The sequence below is a fragment of the Callorhinus ursinus genome, unplaced genomic scaffold, assembly GCF_003265705.2.
Source record: "Callorhinus ursinus isolate GAN/ISIS: 27379988/994484 unplaced genomic scaffold, GSC_fseal_2.0 scaffold90, whole genome shotgun sequence".
Classification (NCBI taxonomy): domain Eukaryota; kingdom Metazoa; phylum Chordata; class Mammalia; order Carnivora; family Otariidae; genus Callorhinus; species Callorhinus ursinus.
In genome coordinates this window covers 973,422-997,924 of record NW_027397152.1, presented here as the reverse complement: position 1 = coordinate 997,924, position 24,503 = coordinate 973,422, and the positions used below count along the sequence as shown (strand labels likewise).

Below are 24,503 nucleotides of genomic sequence, written 5' to 3'. Positions count from 1 at the left end.
CCCCGCCCACTGTGGCCGCTGCTGCCAAGACCGAGGTAGAGAAAAGAGCCAGAAAGCATTTCTCCTTTTTTTTTTTTTCCTCTCTCTCTTTTTAAACCAGGCGAGAATGAGTCTGCAGCAACCCTGTTGGTGCAAAATAAATAAATAAAGCCACCAGGGAGGGCTGCAGCAAGCGCCTCACAGGATGGCGGGGGGAGGGAGCGCAGAGGGAGACTTGGGGGTGCAGGAGGGCTCAGGAGGGAGAGGCGGCCAGCAGCCCAAAAGGGTCTCTTGTGGACATCCTGACTCCCCGCTGGGGAGCTCTGGGGCCAAGCACCTCCCTCAGGGATGTCTTGTTAGTCTCCCAGATGCAGGGAGATTCTTTGCAGCCTCTCACTAAATGTCCCCCATGGGTATCATTTTGTGGGGAAAGTTCTCAGTCCAGAACATCTGCTGTGGAGCTTAGTTCGAGACTCCTTTGGTGGGGGTTCCTGAGGAGCAGCTCCCCAGCCTCCCTGGGGGGCTGCTCAGAGTGGGGGCTGCAATCCTTATGATACTCATGGGTTGCTGGCCTAGAAACCTGGGTCTCCACACGGGAATGAGACAGGAGAGCAGCTTGTCTGTAATGTGATTTAAGAACCCCCACCCCTGCCCCTGCCACACATACCTCTGGCCTTTAAAATCATTTTATGAAGAATAGCACAAGTTGGGGTTTATGTTTAGCCAATTAAACCCCTCCCCCGAGAGGAACACAGCACCCTCACATCACCGGCCGTTTATCCCTCAGAGGAGGGCTCACGGTGATTTGTAAAGCCAAGAGAAGTCCTGGGGCATGAGCACAGCCAGAGAAACAGGTGTCTGTCCTGTGTCCTGGTCTCCTCCCTGCTAGAGTTGGGGTGAAATTGTGTCCATTTCCTTTCTGCACGATGACAGGAGGACTCTTCCAAGGGTCTGTCTGACTGACCAGTGTCCAGCCATCTCTTCTTCTTTTGGGGTTTCTTATGTGAGAAGACAGCTGGGGCTGGGATTGAGTTTGGGCCACCCCAGGTCTAAGGTTGGTGGACTGGCACACCATGAAGATGTTCTGGGGTCCCTCAGGATTGGGACTCTTTCCCTGAGGCCACTAAGCACCTCTGAGCTGTGACCTCAAGGAAGACAGAAATTGTGTCAGATTAAATGTGTTTACAGAGGTGCATAATTGCAGTTTGAGTTTGTGAGTGTGTGTTTCACCTGTACGTGGATGTGTGTCTCTCATCAGATTTGTGCTGACCCCTAAAGTCTATTTCTAAAGTGCACATAAGAGGTTTGAGTTCTATCTGTAATGTTCTTGGCCTCCATTGTACCCTATCCCTGTACCCAAATCCCATAAAAAATTATCCCAGCCCCTTACCCCCACCCCATCCTTATCTTCCACATATCCAGTTTTTTTTAGATCCTGGGAAAAGGGCAGGGTACCCAACCACTTCTAGCAGTGGGGGAGGGAGAAGCAGAAAATCTAAAGATCTAAAGATCTGGATTTATGTTATATACAGGTCCTTCTGGGCTCCAGCCATCAGTCTCTGAGCTTGACACATCTCCCCAGCCAAAGCCCATGGGGAGATGCAATGAGGTATTTTAAAGTCCTATTCTTAGCTTCTGAGCCCAGAGTTGAGTTCTGTTCATCCAGGGTGTCCTGGATCCCCCTGGTGTCCTGAGGACACCATGGTCCTCCTAGAGGTCCTTATGTGCCACCCGAGGCCTCTCAGAAGCTGGGGGTGAAGAGTCATGGGAAAGGAGACACAACAAAGCTGAGACTGGAGATGGTGTTCCTTCATCGCCACCCTCTGGCTCTTGGCCCACTGCCAGGCAAGCCTGTGGGCAGAAAACCAGTCTCAGCAATTGCTCACCCCCAACGAACAGGCAGGGATCACCCTCCAGGGGGCACAGGTAAGAAAAATGTGAAGGTGGGGGGAGATCCAGGGAGAAGGGCCAGTAGGCTCTAGGGAAGGGAAAGGAGTCCCTCCTCCAGGTCACTCAGACAGCCCTTCGGGTGACTCAATTTCAGTGCTGAAGAGTTCCTTGTAGAGTGGAGGGAAAGCAGCTTGGACCACGATGGGGTGGAGATGCTGGAAGGTTTGCAGCTTTTCCACGTGCTGGCTACACAGGCTCCGAAGCTTCCCCTTAGGTGGCAGCTGGAGATGGGTTAACAGGGGAGGAGGGTCAGTACCCCAGCCTTCTCCCCAGAGCAAAGGTGTCCTCTCCTCCCTGGGCTAGGGCAACCCGCCTTGCTTTCCCCCTCTGCACTCGGCCCTGGAGGAGTGGCTGGATTAGATCCCATCACAGGGAGGGGTATGTGTTCAGGAAACTGGAGGCAAGCGAGGACTGCTAGGGGACAGGTGCGTGTTTTCTGAGTGAACCCCCTCATCACATTCCTGCTACTCCTAAAATGAACCCTGGTGAATACTCTAACTCACACTTTCTGCTCTTAGAATAGTGAGACCCCGTGGTTCTGTTCTAGTCTATCGCATGCCTCTTAGACCTTCGTCAATGCTGTTCTCCTCACCTGGAATGCCTTTCCGATTCTTCTTTGCTTGGCTAATGCTTCCTCACTTTGAAGTGTCACCTCCTCTGGGAATATTTCCCTAACCACCTCTCCCTGGATGAGGGGCCTTTCCATTGGGCTTCCCTCTGTGTAGTAGCACTTAAACCCCATTTTAGGCAAACGGTATAATTTGTCTGCCTTTCCACCCTAGCTAGGTTTAATCTAGGGTCTCTCCTTGTCTCTTTCTCTCCCTATCTCCCCGTCTCTCTGTATTCTCTGTTCCTGTTATGTTTGGCACATGACAAATGCTCAATAACTGAATTATAAATGGTTTCCAAGCAGGTACCCAACACCACCAGTACTCAGCCAGAGGGGAACAAAAAAGGCCCAGAGACCCATGAGGAGACAGAGGAGGGAGACCTCACTGGAGAAAGGCTGAGAAAACCATTCATCTTCTGCAGCTTCCTGTATAACCAAGCTAGGCTTGAAAAGACCACTCACTAGCTGCCCCCCTCCTCTCCCCCCACTTAGTTTCCTAGGAAAGGGACAGTCAGAGAAGACCAGGTGGCATAAAATCTCTTGATATCTCTTGGATTCATCCTCTTTTCATTTCTACTGGTTTAGTCTGAGTTTGTCTGGACTATCACAATAGCTTCATCCATCCATCCATCCATCCATCCATCCATCCATCCATCCATCCATCCAATAACTGTTGGGAACCTACTCAGCTAGGCACTGTGATGGGCTGTGGTGATATATCACTGGATACAATAAAGTAGAATAAAATATCTAGCTTTATTAAATGCCTATTCTAATGAGGGAGCCAGAAAACAAATATATAATATGTCTGAGACTTTCTTAAAGAACAATAATGCAGGGGTGCCTGGGTGGCTCAGTCGTTAAGCGTCTGCCTTCGGCTCAAGTCATGATCCCAGGGTCCTGGGATCGAGCCCCGCATCGGGCTCCCTGCTCCGCGGGAGGCCTGCTTCTCCCTCTCCCACTCCCCCTGCTTGTGTTCCCTCTCTCGCTGTGTCTCTCTCTATCAAATAAATAAATATAATCTTAAAAAAAAAAGAACAATAATTCAGGGTGAGGGGTGGAGGGCTTTTTGCACCAGGCGGTCAGGGAAAACCTCTCCGGGATGAAGAGATGGAGCCATTTGGAAGACTAGGGGAAGAACCTTCCAGGCAGCGGGAACAGCAGATACAAAAGCCCTGAGATGCAACTGTATGTGATGTGCTGAAGGAATAGCAAGGAGGCCAGTGTTGCTGGAACAGGAGACCGAGGGGCCAGTGGGAGGACAGGAGGTGAGAAAAGAAGTCGGGGTCATATCCTGCTCGAGGCCAGTCAGCCGTGATAGACTCTAGAGTTGCCACTCAGCAGGATGGGCGGCTAGAGCAGGACTGAGACCTGTGCTATGTGGCTCCTGCAGGACGGACCAGGGAGGACCAGGGGCCTCTCTAACAGGCCATGTGAGAACTGATGGGGGGGGGTGATGGTGGGGGATTTGTATTCTGAAGGTGGAGTCAACCAGATCTGCTTTCCAGCCGAGCTCCCAGGCTCCAGTCTCTCCTTCCAATCCATCTGACCTGACTTGAAGTTCTTTAGGACATAGACTGTTGTGTAGGTCATTTCTCTATCCTCAGCACCTAGCACTCACTGTGCCTGGCACATAGCAAGGGCCCATTGCTTGAACAATTACATAAGTGGTTCCTCTACGCTGGTTCCAAATTAAATTGCCTAAATAATAGCTCTGATGATATCATTTCTAGCCTTCAGAGCTCTCCATTGCCTGGAAATAAAGCCTTTGCTCTTTAATATGGCACTGGAAGTCCTCTCTGATTTGCTACCTGACCTAATTTCAAGCTTGTCTTCTGCTACTTCCCTGCCCTCATCAATCAATGCTAACTCCCAGTCTTACACATTAGTCAGAATGTACCACGAGCTATTCCCCATATCTCTACTATTTTATTTTGCCTCTTTATTTTTGCTGATTGTTCCCATAGCCTGGAATGCCTGCCCCACTCCCATGAATGTCTGTTAAAATCTGACACACTCATGGCCGACCCTAAATGCCACCTTCCTAGGAAGCATTTATGACCCACTCTTTTTACCCCGAATTAATTATTTTTTTAATTTTTTAAAAATATTTTATTTATTTGACAGAGAGAGAGACAGCGAGAGTAGGAACATAAGCAGGGGGAGCGGGAGAGGGAGAAGCAGGCTTCCTGCCAAGCAGGGAGCCTGATGTGGGGCTTGATCCCAGGACCCTGGGATCACGACCTGAGCCGAAGGCAGACGCTTAACGACTGAGCCACCCAGGTGCCCCACCCCGAATTATTTTTAATCCCTGTTCTATGCTGTCATAACATTCCCCCAATATCTCTTATCGAAGTAACCTATCAGGGGTGCAGGGATATGGTGGGAGAGCACTGGGATTAAATCTTGAATTTATTACTTACCAATCATGCAAACTTGGACTAGTCGCTTAAGTCTCCTCATCGCTAAAAGGAGGTTTTAATACCTGTCCTATTGACTGAGTTGCCCTGAGGATGACAGCATGTCTGGGACAGCACATTGTTAATCGCATTACTGTTGTATCACATACCGTATGCTACTCTATGTTAGAGTTACTGGTACATGAGCCTCTTTGTACCACACTAAAAGCCCTCGGTGAGGGCAAGAACCGCCTCTCTGTATCTTTGCATTCCATGGTGCCTTGCACAAGCCGGTGCTGGGTGAGTGTTGGCTATATTAAACCAAATTATTTCCTGGTGGAAATCCCTCCCAATTCCAGGTTCTCTTCACTTTCCATCTGTACGCACATGGAAGTGACGGCTCATCCCCTTGGTTCCCGTGCTGCTCCAGGCTCTCTAGCACATGGCACTCTAGCACTTCTTCCTCTGTACCCTTGGAGCCCGGCCCTCGCAAGCCCTGGGGGCCCAGCTTCTGCGCTGGACCTGACCTCCTCTACTCCTCCACCTCAGGGACTGCTCCTACCTTTGCCAGGATGCCTTGGCGGTGAGTCTTGTAGAGATGGTGATGAAAAGCCAGCTCCAGGTTGTGCTGCAGCTGCTCTACCTTCCTCTTCTCTTGGAGCCCTGGCCGGTCTGAAGGAGGGCATGGGGCCATAGCAAGAACAAGAAAGAACATGGACATTAACTTCCCCCAAAAGGGTGTATCATGTTGGACATCTGTGCTGGATAGTGGCCTTCTCGGCTGAGCGCATGCACACATGCGTGTGCGTCCTGGTCTGATCATGAAAAGTTCTGGGGTCTGGGGCTTGGCTAGCTGTCTACAAGGAAAACTGGGGAGAGATGAAAGGGATAAGAACATTCAATCTCCTGGGGTGCCTGGGTGGCTCAGGTCCTGATCCCAGAGTTCCTGGATTGAGCCCCACAGCGGGCTCCCTGCTCAGCGGGGAGCCTGCTTCTCCCTCTCCCTCTGCCCCTCCCCCTGCTTCTTCTCTCTCTCTCTTTCTCTCTCTCTCTCTTTCAAATAAATAAAATCTTTAAAAAGAAAGAAAGAACGTCCAATCTCCTGACTCCAAGCAGCCTTCTCCCTGGTACCCTGATATTTCACATAGCCCATCCCGTGCTAGGATTCCACTATGGGGAAAATGAGAGAGAGCCTGTCACCTGGCCAAGGATGAGCCTGATAGCAGGTGGCCTTGGTGAAGTCTCCGAGGCCAGCAGCAGGGCCTCTGCAGTCGTCTGTGGCTAACTCCAACGGACAAACCACCTTTTGCCCTGGCTCCGTAAAATAGCCAGAAGTCATCTTTTAAGTCTTTATTTCTAGTTCGAAGGATGTGTTTAGGTCTTTATTCATTGGCAGAGCCAGACAACAGATAATCTTGATTGGCAAACTCAGGTTAGTAGCTTGACCCACTTCTCCAGGTTCTCCAAATACTTAGCATTCCCTGGCTCAGCCCAGCCTGCTCCGTCCCAGTGAAGTGGGTATCCAGAGTCCTGCTGTGACAGCCCACAGTCTTCAAACTAGCTCGAGCAGACCAGTGATTCCCAAGCACATGACAATCAGCGGCGGGAGGCTGTACCCCAGCTCAATGACCTCAGACTCTCTGGGAGTGGAGCCCGGGGAAGAAGCACTTTTTAAAGCTCCCCAGGTGATTCCAATGTGTGGGTTCACTGGACTCACTGACGTGAGAACTCAGGAGCAAACGGATTTCTCCCTGGGAAGCGGTGTACTTCCTCTCATCCTCACGGCTCCCTAGCCCACCACTTCTCCAACCCCACCTTGGAGGGTGCTTCCCTCTCTGAGGCTCCTCTGAATCTTCTTTCTGCTCTTTAAAGCCATTTCCCAGATTTAACCACATTTGAAGGTCCAGACCCTTCAATATCCGTCGCTCCCCTGCCACCTGAATGTCCCTTAGGCAAGCCCAACGACACTCACTGGCATTGATGAGCACGAGGGCTGTGTAGAGAGCAATCTCATCCTCAGAAAAGCGCAAGGAGCTCAGGGAGCGGGAGAAGTCGAAGATGGAGCTGATGAGCTCACTGCAGCCTGAGGGAGAGAAAACCAAAGGATGAGCAAGGTGGGTGAGGCCACAGTGCCCGAGGACACCCACCCGCTTGGTGTTTGGAGCAGAGGGGGTGATCTGCCCTTTAAAAGGGGGTGCCTGGGTCTTGAAGCTTTAGATGGACTTTCCATCCAACTCCTGTCTCTCATTTCCCCCTGCCCCTCACCCAAGGCTCGGAACAGCTCCATGCCACCGTATTTGCCTTCGAAAAAGACCGTGTGGTTGTCAGCGTTGTAGGCCCGGCACATCCTGACCAGCACCACTTCCATTGCTCCTGGGGAGAAGGAGGGGGGGCATGCAGGCGAGAGTCAGGCAGAGCCAGGGAGCTGGCTCTGTCCCCCTCAGTGTTCTGCTTTCCCTAAGCCGCCTCCCTCCGCTAGCCCTGCCCCATTGCATGCTCTGCCCCCCTCCCTCCAGGCCTGCCCACCCTCCCAGGGCACCTGCTTTGAGAAGCACAATCTGGTCATTCTGGCAGAGCTCCATAAAGCCTGAGAGCCTCTTAGCGAACTCCACCACGTACTGAATGGCCTCGGTGAGGCGGTGGGCACAGCGTTCCCACATCTCCCACATGGACTGTAAGGAAGGAGGAGGGTCCCACTGTAGCCCTGTTTATGACCCCGTCACCCTCCCAAGCCCCTGGGAGCCCAGACTGATAAACTGCAGGCATGAGGTTCAGAACGCCCACACTCTCCACTCTGGTGTTTTTAGCCTATTCTCAGCACAGATGCCCACTCGGGGTGAACTCCTGTCATTTGGTTGCACTCACTGAGCACCCACCAGCCGTTGGCACTGAGTTAGCTGTCGGGAAATAAAAAACATCTGAGATACAGCTTTGCCCTCAAAGAGTTTGCATTTTGTTGAGGTGAGAAGCACATACTGACCCCTCTCCCCAAAAAGACCTGCCCAAAGGTCTTAAGAATGTAGAGAAGCAAAACTTCAGTGCCAAACGTGTGTTTTTAGAACAGGTGGTATTGTCAAGAGTGTGACAGGAAAGAGCATAAACTTTGGAGGCTGGTGGGTCTGAATGTTCCTGTGGCCCCACTACTTTGTGACCTTGAGTAGGTCTGTTAACTTCTCTGAGCTCAGTTTCCCAGGCTGTTAAGAACAGAAATAAATACCAACCTCATGGGTCGCTGTCGCAAGGGCGGAGGATCATTTATGGGAAGCATTTAGCACAGTGCCCGGTAGCAAAGGGGTGTTTAACAAATGGTAATCAGGGTTCTGACTACTGCTATCATTGAGAGGGGACGGCAAAGGAGAGTGTACACACCAAGGTGTGGGTGCTGGCAGAGGTAGGATGAAGGCAATAGGCAGGGGAAAAGGAAAAGCTATCACCCATCTGCTGGGGGTAGACACACATACACAGACTCACAAGCTCGCACACGCTCAGTCTGTCTGTGCCGCCCCGCCTCGCCCCAGCCCACTTGCGTGCGCACTCCCTCCCCTGCCACCCCCTCCCATGGGGTCTCTGGGCCTCACCTTCCTCTGGTAGCCGGCCACCTCCTCCCGGGAGAAGATGTTGGGGCGCTGCCGTAGCAGGTCCTCCAGCCGCAGCTGACACGTCTCTCGGTAGGACTTACAAACGTTCTGCACGAGGTGCTCTGGGGCCAGAGGGGGAAGGCACAGGCTCCATCTCAGCCAACTGCCACCCTACCCCATACCATACAAAGGGCACTCCTTGGCCCGGCCTCCCCTGCCCTGCGCTAGCTCCCCTCCTCGGCCCCTCCACTCCCTTGGGCTCACGTGTGGTGTACATGGGGTGCTGACCAAGGCCCCTCTCTTGGAAGCCCCTCCCTCATCATCCCTCCTCCCCCCGCCACTCACCAGTCTCCGTCAGGGAGGCATAGGGCACCTCCGGGGCGCTGTGGAAACTGGCACTGCAGTAGCTGTCCGGGCCCCGTCCTGGCTCCTCGAGCCCAGGATGCCCGGCGTCCTCAAAACGAAGTCCACATGTGTGGGGGCTCAGCTGGCTGCCAGTGCTGTAGAAGCACTCGCTGGCCCCGGCCTTGCCCCGCTCGGGGCTGTATTCCGCGTGGTACGAGGCCCCGTCGGGCCTGGCCTTGGCCAAGCTGCTGGGGTAGGAGGACCCGGAGCCTGGGGCTCTCAGGAGGCCAGGGGGGCAGGCCGCGGCCTCAGGCAGGTCAGGTGAGGAGCCCAGGGGCAGCTGCCCGTCCGGGAGCCCGATGGGGCCCGAGAGGGGGTCGGCTCCCTGGCCGCCCGCTGGAGGGGTCTTGGCCACCTGTCCCCGCTGCTGCTGTTGCTGCCGCTGCAGCTGTTTCTGCACCTCGGCGTGCAGGCTGTCCCGCTGCTTCTTGGACATGCGGCCAAACTTGACAGCTGAAAGAGGTAGGGGATCAGGAGTTTTCGAGGCAGGAGCACGAGGTACAAGGGCAGCCTCGACAGGCATTTTGATCATTACAGAATTCACTTGCTGTTCCCTCAGTAGCTGGCTCCAAGCAAAGCTTCTCCAGTGTGGCCTAAGGACCTCCCCGGGGGGACCCCCACTTTTGTTCGAGACCCCTCCCACCGCTTGCTGGTGTTTGCCGCAGGGCTGCGTCCAGCCCAGGCATTTCGGTCTCCCAAGCAAACTCTCCCAGCTGGAAACCAGCTTCTGCTGGTAGCCGAATTCAAGCAGTCAGTCTGGACTGAGGACTCTGGCCTCCTGATGTTAGGGCTGGGGGTGGTCGAGTTGGGGGCCTTAAGCTGTATTGGGGTCACCTCGCCTGTCTAGGAGGGTCGGAGGAAGAGGAGAGCTGAGAACACAGGTCTCCCTGTGGTCAGGCCTGCAGGCTCGCTGGTGACCTAGATACTCACCACAGCCCAACCCAGGCTCCGCGGCTTGTTTCTGAACATCCTCTTCTGCTCTCTCTTTCCTGCCTTTTCACTCCCCCCCACACCCCTCCCAGGTGTGGGGGCACAGCCCCTCGCCCCGCCTGCCCCTTTGCACCCCTGCGTGTTTCCTTTCACTTTGTTATTTTGGGCGCTGAAAAGTGCTGACAGGCTCTTTCTGGCTCCTCCTCACCTCATGCCTCCCCCAACCCCGCCCTGCGCTCCCTCTGTGGTGGTGATGGGGGGCTGCGCTGAGGCGGTGGGCGAGGACCGAGGAGAAAGGCACCGGGAACAGCCGCCCTCCCCACCCTCGTGCCTTCCAGGTGGCTCTCGGGCTGGCTCTGGCTGCGGTCCTAGCCACTGTCCTGTGTCCTAGCATGGGGACGGGGGACCGGGGAGATGGAGCTAGGGGCAGGACGGCGGATGTGGAAGCTGGACGGTAACTGGGCCAGTTCTTCTATCCCAGGAAGAAGAAAATGAGGAGCCTGGGGTATTGGGGAAGGGAGGGCTGTTCTAGCAGAGCCTACAGTTGCGGACCACGAAGAGCTTTGGTGAGGTGCGTGGCCGGCCCGTGCCCCACGGAAGGACGCGTCTACAGGGTAACCTCTTTGGAGACTCCAGGGAAACCCCAGGGGGCCACCTGCTTGGCCTCACCATCTCGGGACATGCCCAGTGCCAGGCATTTCTGCAGGCGACAGTGCTGGCATCGGTTTCGGCTGGCGCGGTCGATGGGGCAGTTCTGCTGGCGGGTGCAGGAGTAGACCACGTGACACTGCTGGCTGCGCCGGAAGAAGCCCTGGGGCAGGCAGACGGGGACCTTGGCTGCCAATCCCTGCCAGGCCCAGCTCGCTCCCGGGGCTTCCAGCCCAGGCTCTGGCCCCTGCTTGCCCAGACCCCACGCATGACCAGTCCCTTTTCTCGCCTCCCTTTCTTAGCAGAATTATAATCTGCCACACAGTCGTGTCCCCAGATTCAGACAAGGCCCTCCTGTGTAAGGCACCTCTCCAGCAGCTCCCTAGCTGCCTCAGGAGACCATGCCAGGAGTCAGGACTAAGGCCACAGAGCCCCTTCTCCCCACCCTGGAAGAGACTCTGTGTGTGAGTGTGCACGTGTGCGCATGCTCACCTTGCACCCCTCACAGGTGATAACCCCGTAGTGGATCCCAGATGACTTGTCCCCACAGATTTTGCAAGGAATCACTTCAATTTGTGCTGGAGGAGAGAAAGAAAGAACAGGAGGTGAGCCCAGGGACCTGCTCTGCCTCCTTCCCCACGTCCCTGGGCTGCAGACACAGGGACACGGCGCTTCTCCACCCTGCTCCAGCTTGCTCTCTGCCTCTTGCAAAATGGAAGAAGTGCAGTGCCAAATGCTGCTCAACAAAGGGTCTGGGGAGGCCGTTTTCGGTTTCACGGGGCAGCCAGGAGCTGTACCAGCTCCACAGGGGCAGAAGATGCAGCTGCAGAGAGGCCACCTGCTCAGCCCTTCAAGTTGAAAAGCTCCAGTTGCCCCCCTCCCGCCTGAGGACCTAGGAGTTCTCGCTGCTTCACAACACCTGCTTCCCGCGCAGGGGGCTTCCTCTAGGCCACCCTCCCCCACCAGGCTTTGCTCCCGTGGGCAGAGTGTGAGGCATGGGTGGTGGGGGGAGGAGATGTGGTGCACCAAGGCAGGGGGCACCTGGGGGCCAGGTAGAGATGCCGGTCATCCTCAGCCTGGCAGTGAAGGCTCAGGGACGGGCTGGGCAGCGACCAGGGGCCAAGAGGACAGTGTCCCCGGCGTGGGGCCCAGAGAAGGCAAGGAGGAGCGAGGTGGAGCCCGGGAGAGGGCTCAACAAGCCAGGTCAGTCAGATGCTGGCAATCCAGGGCGAGAATCAAACAGGGCGCCGAGGCCCCAGGCCCTGGAACAGAGAGTGGGCAGCACATGAGAGGGCCTCTGTTGATGGGCCCAATCGTATGTGCGCTGATGATGAATGTTACCTCCGACTGGGACTAGAGACCATCTCATTCAACCTTTGTCCTGTCCTCTCCTTTACCAGGTGGAGGGCTAGACCAGATGAGGTGGTTGGCCCAGGTTCACGCAGCTCAGTTGCCCCAGAGCTGGGTCTACACCCTAGCTCCCCTGCTTTCCCTGGTGCTTCTCTGTGTACCTGGCTTTTGGGGCCCATCCATTGGTGGGCATGTTTGAGGGCGTGTGTACACACGGAAGGTACAGGTACTTGTGAGCCGGCAGGCGCACCTGTCTGTCTGTGTGTTAGTGTTTGTTTGTTGGCCAGTAGGACCCCCGGCTGCCCACTGAGCTCAGCGTGGCCTTTTGGGGCTCCAGATTCTTCTCCTCTACTTTGCCCTGTCCCTGTCAATGCCCACAGCTCTCTACTGAGTTTCAGGGACCAGCAGTTGGCCTTCTCCCAGCTCATCTTTGAAGGGGAGTTGGGATTCCCACTATGTCAGGGGTTTTCATCCATCCCAAGGGGACAGGGCTCTCTTCTCTGGCATTGGTGCCCTGCTGCTTCCCCTTTGAGCGGGGGGGGCTGAGGCGGAGCAGGCCAGAAAAGTGATCTACACCCCAGCCCCAGCTCATCTCTGACCGGTCCCCTAACTGTGTCCCACCCTGAGGGTCAGTGAAGGCAGCAGCTTGCCTGTAGGGCAAACTTGTGTTCCGGTGAGCTTACCCCTGGCCCAGGCCTGGACCCCGGTCATGCGTAGGGCCTCCTGACATGAGGTGGGGAGGGGAACTGTGGCTTGCCCACCACCCCCTGACATTTTGTTTCCCTTGTCTTAAAACCATTGTCCCCTCAAGCCAGCTTTGAGCTGAGTCAGAGTAAGCAGCTGCCTCCTCATGGGGGACAGGCCCATAGGTGTCTGAAATTCCTCCATGAGAAGTCACTCCTCTCCCCCACCCCAGCCCCCACTTGCCTGCCCAACACCCACATAGGAGTCTGTGATTGTGGGGGACAGATGGCAAGTGAGCCTTTCAGATTCTTTCCAGTAAATTAAGAGCATATTGGAATGCATGGAAGGGAAGAGAGAATAAGAGAGGATGGGTAGCTGGAAAAGGGACAGAAAATGTGGAGGCACCTGAATGTCGAGTCACTTAGATTCTCTAGGCCTAGGTTCCCTTGTCAGTGAAACCAGGATAAAAAAGAACATTGCTTGTCCATGGGATGATTGTAGCTAGGACGGTAGGCGTGATGGTATAACCTGTGGAAAGCACTCTGTCTAAGAGGCAAACTCTACATACACTGTTGCCACAGAGCAGAGCTGAAGGCGAAGAAACGCAGGGGGCACCTGAGGCCCAGCAGAAGCCTTGTGCCCAGAGAGTCTGCGCTCGCCTCGACACCTTCCCCTCCGGCAGCGTGGGTCTCTCTCCACAGTGGCCCTCAGCCCAGAGAGGGGAGAAACCAACATGGGTCACCCAAAAAAGTAAGCAGAGGGGAGATTAGGCCAAGCCACAGTGGGAACTCGGACTCCAGCCCAGCAGTCAACCACAGGCCTCCCTGTCTCTTCCCTTCTCCCAGAGCCACATCCGGGTGCGTGTGTGCGCCAACCACACAGGTGACCCAGACACATCTCTCCCTGCCCCACACCTGACCCACTGCTGGTCCCGGCCCCAGGAACCTCACAATGCTGTAACCCAGACCTTGCTCTTCTCATGGGATGGTGTGGCCAGCCATGGACCCCCTTCACAGATGCTGGCAAGTGAGGGGGTCCCCCCCTGCCTGAGGGGACGCTGGAATCTGGACCCCAGCCACCAGGCCAGCCACTCTTCAGGGTTCCCCAACCATAGGCTCCCAAGACAGAGGTACACAGTGAGGCAGGAACACGGAGTCAGGGGTTCTGAGCTGGGGGGGCCAGACTCTAGCCTCTGAGCTAGAGAGACCAAGAGGCTTGGGACTGGCCGACACCAGAGACTTAGAGCCTGAGATGGAGAAACAGGTGCAGAAACACAGAAAAACCCACCGTGATGTCCTGGCCCCAGTGCCCTGCCCCTGGCCCTGCCTGTACCATCAGGCCCTCTGCTCCCACTGCTCCCTCCTTCCCCTGCCACCTGTACCCCTTTCAGTGCCATCTGCCCGAAACCTCAAAGAGAAAGTCCCGGTGCGCGTGAGTGTGACTTGTGGAGGCGGGGAGGGGAGAGGACGGGAAGGTCTGGCAGAGGTGGCAGTGGGGCGAGCAGGAGCTGAAAAACACCTCGGATCCCTCACCTTCACAACCTACCCCTGAGCCCCTGCCTGAAGCAGCAGGTGATGGGAACTCAGGTTGGGGATGGGGAGCTGAGTAATCACGGGATTACTCAAACTGTTGCACTGGAGCCTGGCCTGCCAGGAACTTACCATCTAAGGGCCTGCCGGTGCCAGGAACTCGAACCAAGCAAAGGTCAGGCCCGTCTAGGCCAGCCCCTGCGGCCCCCGCTGCTTCGGGAAGAACTTTGTACCTCACTGCTGCTCTCTCCCAGGGCCCATCAAAGGAAACCCTCTCGCTCCCAGGAGACAGAAGGGCCTACTTGCTCATGAAAGCTCCTGAAACCGTCTAGCGACTGTGTGACTCTAGCCCTTGGCGTTTCAAACAAGATCACCGAGGGATCTTGTGACCATGTTGTGAACAGGTCCCTACTTGGGTCTGGGGGCCCAGATTCTGCAATTGGACAAGCTCTGGTGGGTGCCCACGCTTGCTGGTCCTCAGCCTACACTTTTGAGTAGCAAGAATGTAGCCCCTCTGGAGGCTTTCGGGCCAGGCTCCTCCTCCTGGGGGATGAGGGTGGGGTTGGCCATCTTTTCCCCCAGCTCATTCTTGTGTCTTCTCCTCAGCCTGGGAGACCTCTAGAGCTGCTCTCTGGCACAGTACAGGAGAAAGAAAATGAATCTCTTCTGGATTGCTTCAGAGACCGAAGTATCCCCAGGGAGCTTGTTATGCACACCTCCTCTGTGGGGAAATCCGGTAGCGACAAGGTGGTCTGTCTTCCCCTCCCTCCAACCCCTCTAATCTCACCCTTCCCGCAGCTGTGAGATTCATTGATAGCGCTCTCGGAATGCAGCCAGAGCCTGGCCTTGGGCCACCTTAGGAAGCCAGCCCTGGGCCTTGTCCAGGTGCCCCATGCCACAGAGAGGAAGTGGTAGGAGCAAAGGAGGGGCTCTAACCCAGGGGGATCTCTCCCCTCAAACCCCAGAACCTCCCCTAGCCCTGCTGGGGAGTGGATGCAGAGGAGCCGTGGGGTCCTTATCTTCTGACAAAGCAGTCTCCAGCTGCGCCGTTCTTCTCTTCTCCCTCTCTCTCCTTTTCTCCAGTGGACAGTGATTAAGGGGAGATAGTAATGACAGACACAAGCCTGGGCTGAATTCTTACTCTGTGCCAGGCTCTGCATATGTGTTTCATTAATGATTACGACAACCCCGGGAAGCAGGCATTCCTTGCGTTGTCCCCGTTTTACAGATGAGAAAGTGGTCCAGGAGGGCCTAAGTGGCTTGACTAAGGTTACACAGTCCAAAGTGGCATATCTGGCATTTGAACCCAGGTGTCTGTAACTCGAGAGCCCATGTCCCCAACCGTTAAGCTATACCCCCTGTAAGGATGAGATGCCCAGATGCATCGAGGAAATGGAATAGGGGACAAGGTTACTGGCTGCAGGGGAAAAGCGTGAAGTGTGGAGGTGGGCTGGGAACAGAATTCAGAGAGGACCCCCTGTGGAACTCATGTCTAGTGTAACGACCCAGAGAGGCATGGTTCCCTCTGCCTCAGCTTTTCCTCTGTGGTGCCCACCTCCTCCAGCCTTTCCTCATGTCTTAGGGCAGGCTTCCAAGGCCGGGGTGGAACAGCTCGCCTGACCCAACAGAGCTCCTTTGGGGTTGTGGACTGGCTTTCATACATCCTAGTAGGCCTCTGCAGAGATGAATGAGTGAATGGGAAAGAGGAATGCATCTCTTTTCTTAGCTTAGCTTCCCCCAACCCCCACCGGCACGGAGACCACAGCTCGGGCCAGGGGTCCCTCCTTTCTCAGCTCTCCTTCCCACAGCTTCTGCAAAGCTGGAAACCACGGTGGTGGGTGCCACCACAGGGGAGCCGGAGGGGGAGGGTCGGTGGGGGGCCAGGAGAGAAGCCGCTCTACCTGCTGAACACTACTCCCAAGCCAGGGCGAGGATTTTCTGCTGATACATCCAGATCCCAGGGCTGAGAAAGTAGTGAAGCTAAAACTCAGGTGGGCGAGGGAGAGTCTGGGGTTCTGAAAAGCCACGAAAGACAGCCAGCCACCTGAAACCCCTCCTGGTGCCCCCGCCACCCCCCACCCCCGCAGTCTGGGACAGGAGAAAGGAGGGGAAACAAAAGAATTGAGTGAAAACAACCAGTGAATGGGGAGGAGGGGATGAATCACCAGGAGGAAGCTCTGAGGAGTGGGAGCCCCAAGTCACAGTCAGCGGCCTCCCGGCCTCCAGGGTTGTGCCTCCCTTCCACAGGGCTCTGCTGTTCCAGGACACACGGGACCCAGGGACACTCTGGCTCTGGTGCCGAGGCCCTGTCCTGTTCCCGTCCCTTCCCCAAAGAGACAGCCCCATCTGGCCAGAGGCCCAGGACAGCACTGCAGTAGCAGGAGGAGTAGAGGTTAGATCTCAGAAAGGAGTAGCCATGGAGGACAAGAGGAGACCCCAGGGGCTGCCTTCCTTAGAGGCCTCTTAGCATGGGAAAGTCCCTGTTCCCTGTTTGAGTCAGGGGCACAGAGGCAGGGGAGGGGAGGGAGCCCCTGGGACGGGTGGGGACACCGACAGCCATGCTTCACTGTACGGGACAGGCTGGGATGTTCCAGCTTCTCTAGTACCTTGGGCTGAGGGTGTTCGGGATTCCTGTTAGGAATGGAAGAGAGGAAGAGGCAAAGGGTCAGGGGTGATACAGAGAAGGAGGAGGCCCTTTGTAAAGTCTTCAGGTGGCCATGGGCTCTCAGGATAAGAGCTGTGGCACCCTGCCTGGGGACCTGGACTTCTTTCAGGCCCACTGCTCGCCATTATCATGACCAGGCTTGGAAAGATCAGGGCACAGCAAAGACAGACACGTGACCTTGCACCTGCCCCCCCCCCCCCCAACCCGCTCGCCATCCATACCCAGTGCTGGGGCCTCATGCCTCTTGGCTCCACACTGGCCATGTCCTCAGAGAGAGATGACTAGGGCCACCATCTCTCTGGCTGGCTGGGGAGTCTGTTTGGCTAATGGACATTTCTTCTTTACTTAGCAGCCGGTGGCCCTGGCAGGGAGCTCTGCCATCCTTTCAGAACCTCCATGGACTCCATGCCTCCCTCTCTCTGTCTTCCTAGCCCCAGTCCGGACTCGGCGTCTCCCCTCTGCTGCCCGCCCTCCTCCCTCTGCATCTCTCGCTGTGTCTGTGTGCCTTTCTATCTTCTGTGCTCCAGCTCTGTCTCGGGTTTCACACCTCGATGTTTGGGTGGTATTTCCTGGTATTTCTCCATTTATAGCTCCATCAGGACATCGTTGGCCTCCGCACCTCTCTTTATTTCCTGGTCTGTGTCTACCCCTTGGGCTCTGGTTGTGTCACAGTCCCCAGCCCCCCATGTGCTGCCTCCCTCTGGCTATGGTCAGAGGGTGTGGAGGTGGCTGGCACTCACTAGGTGTGTGTGTGGAGGGGAGGCAGTCAGTCAGATAACCTGGGGTTGTGAGATACCCAGAGATGTCCAAGTGAGCAGGATGGGTGGCATTCACCCTCAGATCAGAGGGGACCCCCTCTCCTATCTACCAGCCTGGATGGAGCTGTTGGGAGAAAATCATGTAGAGCTGCCTAGAAGCTCCCTCCCTCAGTCCTGGGGACTCCTGCTCTCCTGCCGAGCTCTGAGGCACTCCTGATCCTTGCTTGCTAGGGTGGATTTGCTGACTGGGGGCCATTTCTGGGAAGATCGGTTTGCTAACCTTTGCTGCTAATCGGAAGAAGCTAGAAAGAAATGAAAGCTCCAAAGGGCCCCTCTTCCTGTGGAAGTTTTTGGCTCTTTTCCTCGCCCCACCTGACCCACCCCAGCTCATACATCTGCACTGGGATGTCTGTCCCAAGTTCTTCCTTTCCTATGACCTCCTCTCCGTCTATGTCCTGGGAGAGTTGAGACGCCTTCACTAGCCTTGAGGGTGCTCACCTTGGGGACCAGGGCTCTCTCCTTGGTCCTGGGTCCTCAGAACTGGGAGCCTCTCCAAAGTTGGTTTTGTTTTTAAGTTCGGCTCTCTCATTTTGCTGATGAGGAGACCAGGGCCCAATGACTTGCCTAAGGCTACGTGGCTAGTCAGTGACAGAGTTGGCACCAGAACCTGGTCTTTAGACTCTCAGCCCGTGGGTCTTTCCAGGACCCAATATGGCCTCCCCTCTGTGGTTTGTGGGAAGACCCCAGGTTGAGGGTCGGGCTGCCTCAGGCCTCAGGCCACAGGGACATGGGGTTTCCCTTTTGCTCATTTGCCCGCTGCTCCGAGAGGTTCTCTAGCTTTCCTTACCTGAACACAGGGATTGTCTGATTTACCCATCCTTTCTCTGCTAGAAGGCACAGGGACCCCAGACATCTGCCCACTAGCTGTTGGCCCTTGGCTCCACGCCAGGAAGGGGGTGAAGCTGAAGGCTTTCTGCTCCCATCTCCTCTGCCCTATCCCCCTCATCAAATGGGTGACTGAAACTGGGGACACACACACACACACTGAGACCTGGATACGGGGTTCTGACCCTCTCTACCTGCCGATCTGGCTTTCCTCTTCCTGTCCTGCTGCTTCGGGGCACAGCAACCCCTCTGGCCCTCTGGCTCCTCTTTCACCCCACTGGGAGGCAGGTTGGAGGCATGGAGGGAAACGCCGCAGTGGGAGTCTGGTCGGTGCCTGTCAGTTAGCAGCCTCCCTCTGCTGCAGCAGTGGGATCTGGAGCAAAGCCCTGGCCTTGCTGGGGCTCAGTCCTTTCTTGTTAAACGAGGAGCAGAGCACCTCAGACACTCCTGCAGATCCTTTCCAGGGCTCGCGACAGAGGCGCTCCTCTACAGCCCACTGTGTTACCCTACTCTAAGAAAATTGCCTGGGGAGCAAGACTCCTCAGCTACTCCACCCTGCTCCCCAAAGACCTTGGCCTTGACTGGGACACACGCTGCTGGCAAGAAAGAGCACTCAGCTTTGCTCACACTGTTCCCAAGACACCCCTCTGTTCCAGAGGCCCAGGGATGATGATGGCATCCAGGCTTCCCCACTCCCAGGTGGCCCCATTCACTTACTTCTCATGACTGAGCCTTGGGCTTTGCCGCCTTAGCTCTGTCCTCAGCAGGGGGTGGTCCAGGGATGGGGCAGAGTTGGCAGCTGGGTTGGGGATGAGGCCCTTTCTGCAGAGCCTCAGCCCGCAGCTCTGCACCTAGCTCTCTCCCAATTCTTCTGGGCCAGGGGGGTTTAAGCCACCACCACACAGGTGGCCGAGTGACAACCCCCCCCCCACTGCATCCCCACCCCCTCTGGGGTGCAGCGAGTAGGATGACAGGCGCCCCATGTGGCCAATCTGGGCCTGGGGCAGGGTGTGAGGGGCGGGGCAGCCAATTGCAGGGGGCGTTGGAAAATTCCAAAACCACATGCGACAGCCACACGCGGTAAAAGCTGTTTCCACCCGCCAGGGTAGTTCTGGCTGGGGAACCAGAATGGAGCTCACAGGAGTCCAGCCAGGTCCCTACTCCCCCTCCCACTGAGGACCCGAGCCTGACTCTCTGCCCGATGACTCCAGGGACAGGGATGTTTCTAGAGGTAAGTCACAGGATGTCTGCCTGGGGGCAGTGGCTTGTGCCACCTGACACCCTGTGGACTGCCAACAGCCGCCCACTGGGGTGCAGTCTGGGAGGCTGCCCCACCACCCACCATGCTCATGCCCTCCCACAGATGTGGTGTATGCCCTGGGCTAGGGAATAAATGATAATTGCAGCAGCAATAATCATCAGACAAATACCCGCTATCTGCAGGAAATGTTAGTCTGTCAGAAATTTCCTCAAGAGCAAAACTGAAATTGGAATGCAAATAATGATAATGATGATGATGGTGATGGTAATAATAATAATAATGTTTACTTTGTGCCAGAAACACTTCTTAAGGTTTTATATGGTTTATCTAATACTCACAAAATACTTTATGAGGTAGGTACCATTATCCCCATTTTGAAGATGAAGAAAATGAGAGGTTAAGTAACTTGCCCAAGGTCACACAGCTAGTAAGTGGTGGGGTCAGGATTCAAACTCAGGCAGTTTGGCCCCAAATCCCACTTGAGGAATGGGAGGGTTTCTCTGGTTCAAGTCTGCTCTTGAGGGTGTCTCAGCTTGGGAGGTCTCCTGGCATGTGAGTCTAGAGTTTCTTGGCCTGGGAGTCCTTCCGAGGGGCTCTCTCAGCCTCATATCTGCTCTGTGGTGTACCTCAGCCTGGGGATTCCCTCTTCAGGGCCCTTCAGTAGCTCGGCCCTCTCTTGGTCTGGGGGTCCCTCCGGGGCTCCTCCCTTCTCGGGTTGTCTTGGACCCCCTCCTTGGGGTTGTCTCAATTTGGAATCTATTTTTCTGAGCCTCCCAGCCTGGGGGAGTCATTAATCTCTCCTGGATTCTCTGCACCAAACTTCCCAAGAGGTCTCTGATCTTGCCAGGTCTCTAGTAGCTCCTCAGCCTGGTACAGGCCTTTCCCTGCTGGCCTTCCTCTGGCTCTCAGGACCTGGGCAGTGGCTTGGGGGAGGGGCCGTCACCCTGGCTTCTCATAGGACACTCTGGGGTGGGGGTGGGGGCATGGCTGCACAGGACCAGTGGGCTGGGAAGGGGGAAGGGGGCGTGGTCCTGGCCAAGGTTTCTGTGGTAAGAGGTTAAGTTAGGAATGGAGCATAGCTTCTTCCAGTTCCAGCTGCTCCGAAAGTCCCCCTTCTCCCTCCCCACCCACATATAGTCCCTGGCTCCCATCCCCCCAGCGCACGAGCACGTCACTCCTTGACCTGCTTTCCTCCCAGGGCCCTGCTCAGCATTTCCGTGGGGCCCTGTGGCTAGGGGCAGGCGAGGCACCGATCAGGATTGTGCTGAGCAAAGCAACCCCCCACCCAGGAGGCTGTAGCATCCTGGATGGCCCCCCAGCCCCTGTCTGCCCAGCTCAGGGACCAGGGGATGCTGTTGCCTCTGAGATTTCTCTGCCTGGAACAGGGAGGCTCTAGGCGATCTTGGAAGCCAGAGCAGGGTCAGCGAGCTCTCGGGAGGAACTGGTAGGTAATCCAAGGGAGGGCCATGGAGAAACGCAGGTGGTCTCTCTTGCCCCAGAGCAGTCCTCGTTAATTTGGGGACATATGCTTAGGGAGGCTTTCCCCCCAGAGTACCCTAAGGCTGCTAAGGGCGTGCATGGCCCTGATGGGATATAAGGTTTGGGACTGAGGTGGAGTGGGTGCATTTTCTGGGGGAGTAGCCTCTCCCACAAACTGGGGGGGGGGGTAGATCTGCTGTGCTGAGAGGTCCCTAGAGAGGATAGTTACTTGCCAGTATCCATTGGGAAGTCCTTCCTGAGCTCTAGCCCCCTTCCCACATGCTGTAGCCTCAGTCTTTCATGGCCCAGAGTGTCCCTGTGTGTCATGTTTCCTACAGAGGTGAAGGCTTTCCTGCTCTCCAGCTCTGCACAGCCTGGCTTGTTCACACCTCAGGACGTGTTAACCACCGAGAGGAAAACCAAACATGGTGGCGCAGGCTCCCAGTCCCTGAGGATGCCCCTGCCTCCCTCTCCCTCCTTCCCCCGGCTGGTTCCTGTGCCTCTGTCCAGCACCCCTCCTCTCCGTCTCCCACGGATCCCTTTTATAATCACTCTCCTCGGATCTGCCGTGCTCCCTCTCCGCAGGCTTCCCCCTGATCTCCCGTCACCCTGCTCTTGAGGTTTCTTCACCCCTCCCCCTGCCAGGCTCCCCATCTCCCCTCTTACCCTAGGCGCTGCCTCTGCCTGGGCCAGCTCCCGGCTTCCTCTCTGGAGCACCCCCCCCCCCCGGCCCCGCCGAGCTCCAGCCATCATTCCACACCCAGCACAGATGCCGCCCCAACCCGCTACTCACAGGTGTGGGTCTTCTTGGCAGCCAGCAGCTCTGGAAAGAGAAGAGAGAGGGCCGGGGCCAAAAGCTGAAGACCATGGGCACCAGGAGACCTGCCCCTCCCCATCACAGGCCCTATCCCACCCCATTCCTTCCTCCAGAACCTGGTGTCTGAGCTGAAGGTGGGACCATCCTCCACAGCAGCCCCTCTTCCTTCTCTGCCCCGCGGGTCCTCAGAAGCGCCAGGCTCCTCACTACCTCCGGGAGTTCCCCAAACGATTCCTTCCCCCGGAAGGCCCTTTCCTGACACCCCGCTCAGTGTAAAGCCAGCTTCCCCTCATCGCTCAGGCTTCCCACTGGAGGAACTGCCCATGCCCCTCTCCCTGCCTTCGTGCTGACACTCAGCACCGTGCATTTGGCTTCCCGACACTCTCCGCGCTGCTACCTAACTGCTATCATTGTGTCATTATCCATGAAATGAGGCTCTCCTGCTAGCTGGGAAGCTGTCTCATTGGCCTTGGTATTCCCAGAGCCTTCCATAGTGGCTGGCCCATTAGAGGTGCGCAATAAATATTCTGTAGCCGGAGTTACATCTCTGTGGGAGTTAAACCTCTTGGTTGCTTATTTGTGCCTGAAAGCCCCTAGGACTGCCCCAGGTGTGGAGGCTGAGAGTAAGACGCTGAGGATGTTTGGAGGCAGAGGAGGCAGAGTGGGGAGCACAGACCCCGCTCTGCCTTCCTGGGCCTCTGGCCGGCCAGCCTGCAGAGGAAGGAATCCCTTCCTCCAGCTGGTCCAGGTAGAGAGCTGGCAGTAACGTGCCCAGGTGGGTTGACGTGGGGTGGGCAGGGATGCACATACTTCGGAGGGGCAGCTGCTAAGGGGAAAACCTTAGCTAGAACATCGTGTCTGTGGGGGGGGGAGGGGTGGTGGTGGGGAGTTGGTCATTCATTCATAGCATTTATTGAACACCTACCAAGGGAGTCCCCTGCGAAGAGGCTTCCCCTGCCAGATCTCGGTCCGTTTCCTACAACCACACAGTAGCTCCTCAGAGAGCACAAGCCCAGCCTTTTGTCCCAGAAAAGCCTGCTGCCCTCCTTCATGCCCCCTAGAGTCTTCCTAACCTCTGGATCTGCTCTCCTGTTATATTTTTCCTTCCACTGTCCAATCCTGGTCTCCACCATCCCCCACACACTGTCCCTCTGCCCGGGAGATGCTCCCCACTGGCCGGCCTCCTCGCGGGGGACAGAGTGGGGGTGAATGGACTAGAAGGGTGGGGCTCTGCTGGAGTGGGGAGGGGGAGGACTGCCCAGGGAAGGAGTGGTTCCATCCGGCTCCTCCCTCCTCCCCCTGATCCTGACTGGCCCCACCCAGCTTCCTCCCTGACGTGGCACCCTCTCCCTGGCCTCCAGCCTTGCACCTCAGAGCAGTCCTGGGGTGGGGGTGCTCCCCTCACCAGCTGTCCTCCACCAGGTGGCCCCCGGTGCCTGCTGGCACTCACTCCCTTTGGTGCTTATAGCTGACCAAGCATGTGACCGTGGGTCGTGCTCTGAGAGGGTCTCTGAGTTAGACCACGCGTGGGGCCAAGGACTGCTTGCCTCTGTCTCCCACTGCCCGGTTCTGCTGCCCCACATTCTCTGCAGAAAAGAAATCCCACCCTCCCGGGCCAGTGCGGAGGAAAGTGACAGGCCAGTGGGCATGGGCAGCTGACAGGGTGTGGTTGCTTCCTCCCCCAAGCCTCTGTCTGTCACCCTGAAAGGCAGGACAGGTTCGTCCATTGGTGAATGAACGGAAGGTGGAGTGGCCAGTCTTCCAGCCGCCGCGGCCCGTTCTGCCCGCCGAGGAAAGCAGTGTCGCCCCCTCCTCGCAGGGGGCGCTCGCGCGCTGGGGAGGGCCTGCCCACATTCTGACCCTTCCTGGGCTCCGCTCTTCACCCCCGCCCCCCGCCCGCCCCGCACCTGTCTCTTCCTGCTCCGCTGCTCCCTTTCTTTCCTCTCCACGTGTTTCCTGCTTCTCCCCGTTTCCACGCTCTCCTCCTCCGCAGTGTCCCCAGCCCCTCCTCCTGCTTCTCCTTCAGTTTCCTTCAAAAGACTGGCGTGCATCTCCTGCCAATCCATCTCTCTCCTCCTTTCTTGTCTTGCCCTCCTCCTCCTCCTCTTGCTTCTTGACCAGACTCTTCCAATCTCTCTCTCTCTTCTGAACCTCCTGGCAAGTCCTTTCCACCTGCCTGCAGGGCCATGGGCCTCTTACCCTGCGAGGCTCGGTGCTGTGTCTGTGGGACCCTGTCCATGGGGCAGCTCCCTTGGTGCCGTCCTTGCTGCCCTGGCTGCCCAGGAGGGCAGGGAGCAGGGCCCAGGGGAGGGGGGAGGGAGGAGGGAGCAGGGAGGGAGCACCTGGCCAGTCAGCAGGCAGGGGAAAGGAGTGGCTGACAGAGCAGCCTGGCAGCAGGAGGGGACAAGGCGAGAGACCAGAGGAACGGGGTTTGGAGCCCTTGAGGAGGAACAAGTGAAGGGAAGGGGACTAGCGTTTGCCAGGCACTTTGTGTAAATCCATGATTTTCCTCGATCCTCACAACACCCACCATTATTCCAGATTTACCCATAAGCTACGTGATGCTCAAAGATATT

At 56.5% G+C, this 24,503-nt stretch overlaps 1 protein-coding gene and 1 long non-coding RNA gene across 3 annotated transcripts in view; one reads left to right on the top strand and one right to left on the bottom strand.

The window, feature by feature from the left end:
• LOC141371722 (uncharacterized) overlaps positions 1–24,503 on the top strand; it is a 115,331-nt gene that overhangs the window by 13,167 nt on the left and 77,661 nt on the right. The window lies entirely within an intron of this gene.
• RORC (RAR related orphan receptor C) lies at positions 41–24,231 on the bottom strand. Of its 2 annotated transcripts, XM_073888414.1 has the most exons (13): positions 23,835–24,231; positions 23,534–23,628; positions 22,853–22,881; positions 21,904–21,933; positions 10,992–11,077; positions 10,521–10,662; positions 8,862–9,374; positions 8,517–8,638; positions 7,478–7,610; positions 7,204–7,311; positions 6,911–7,021; positions 5,501–5,610; positions 41–2,150 (listed from the first exon to the last, which is right to left on the bottom strand). In XM_073888414.1, exons 1-13 carry the CDS (start codon positions 23,991–23,993, stop codon positions 1,989–1,991), a joined length of 1,800 nt encoding a protein of 599 aa, XP_073744515.1. In that variant the 5' UTR covers positions 23,994–24,231; the 3' UTR covers positions 41–1,988. The 2 variants fall into 2 exon arrangements, with proteins under 2 accessions (XP_073744515.1, XP_025714227.1); XM_025858442.2 differs by lacking the exons at positions 21,904–21,933; positions 22,853–22,881; positions 23,534–23,628; positions 23,835–24,231 and adding an exon at positions 19,088–19,237.

Excerpts from the sequence above, each read along its gene's own strand:
- RORC (XM_073888414.1), bottom strand. The coding sequence starts at position 23,993 with ATGGATTGGCAGGAGATGCACGCCAGTCTTTTGAAGGAAACTGAAGGA. Across the intron at positions 21,934-22,852 it reads CTTCGCAGGGGACTCCCTTG|AGCTGCTGGCTGCCAAGAAG; the intron begins GTAGGTGTTCAA and ends TTCTCTTTCCAG. Across the intron at positions 7,022-7,203 it reads GGAGCTGTTCCGAGCCTTGG|GCTGCAGTGAGCTCATCAGC; the intron begins GTGAGGGGCAGG and ends TCTCTCCCTCAG.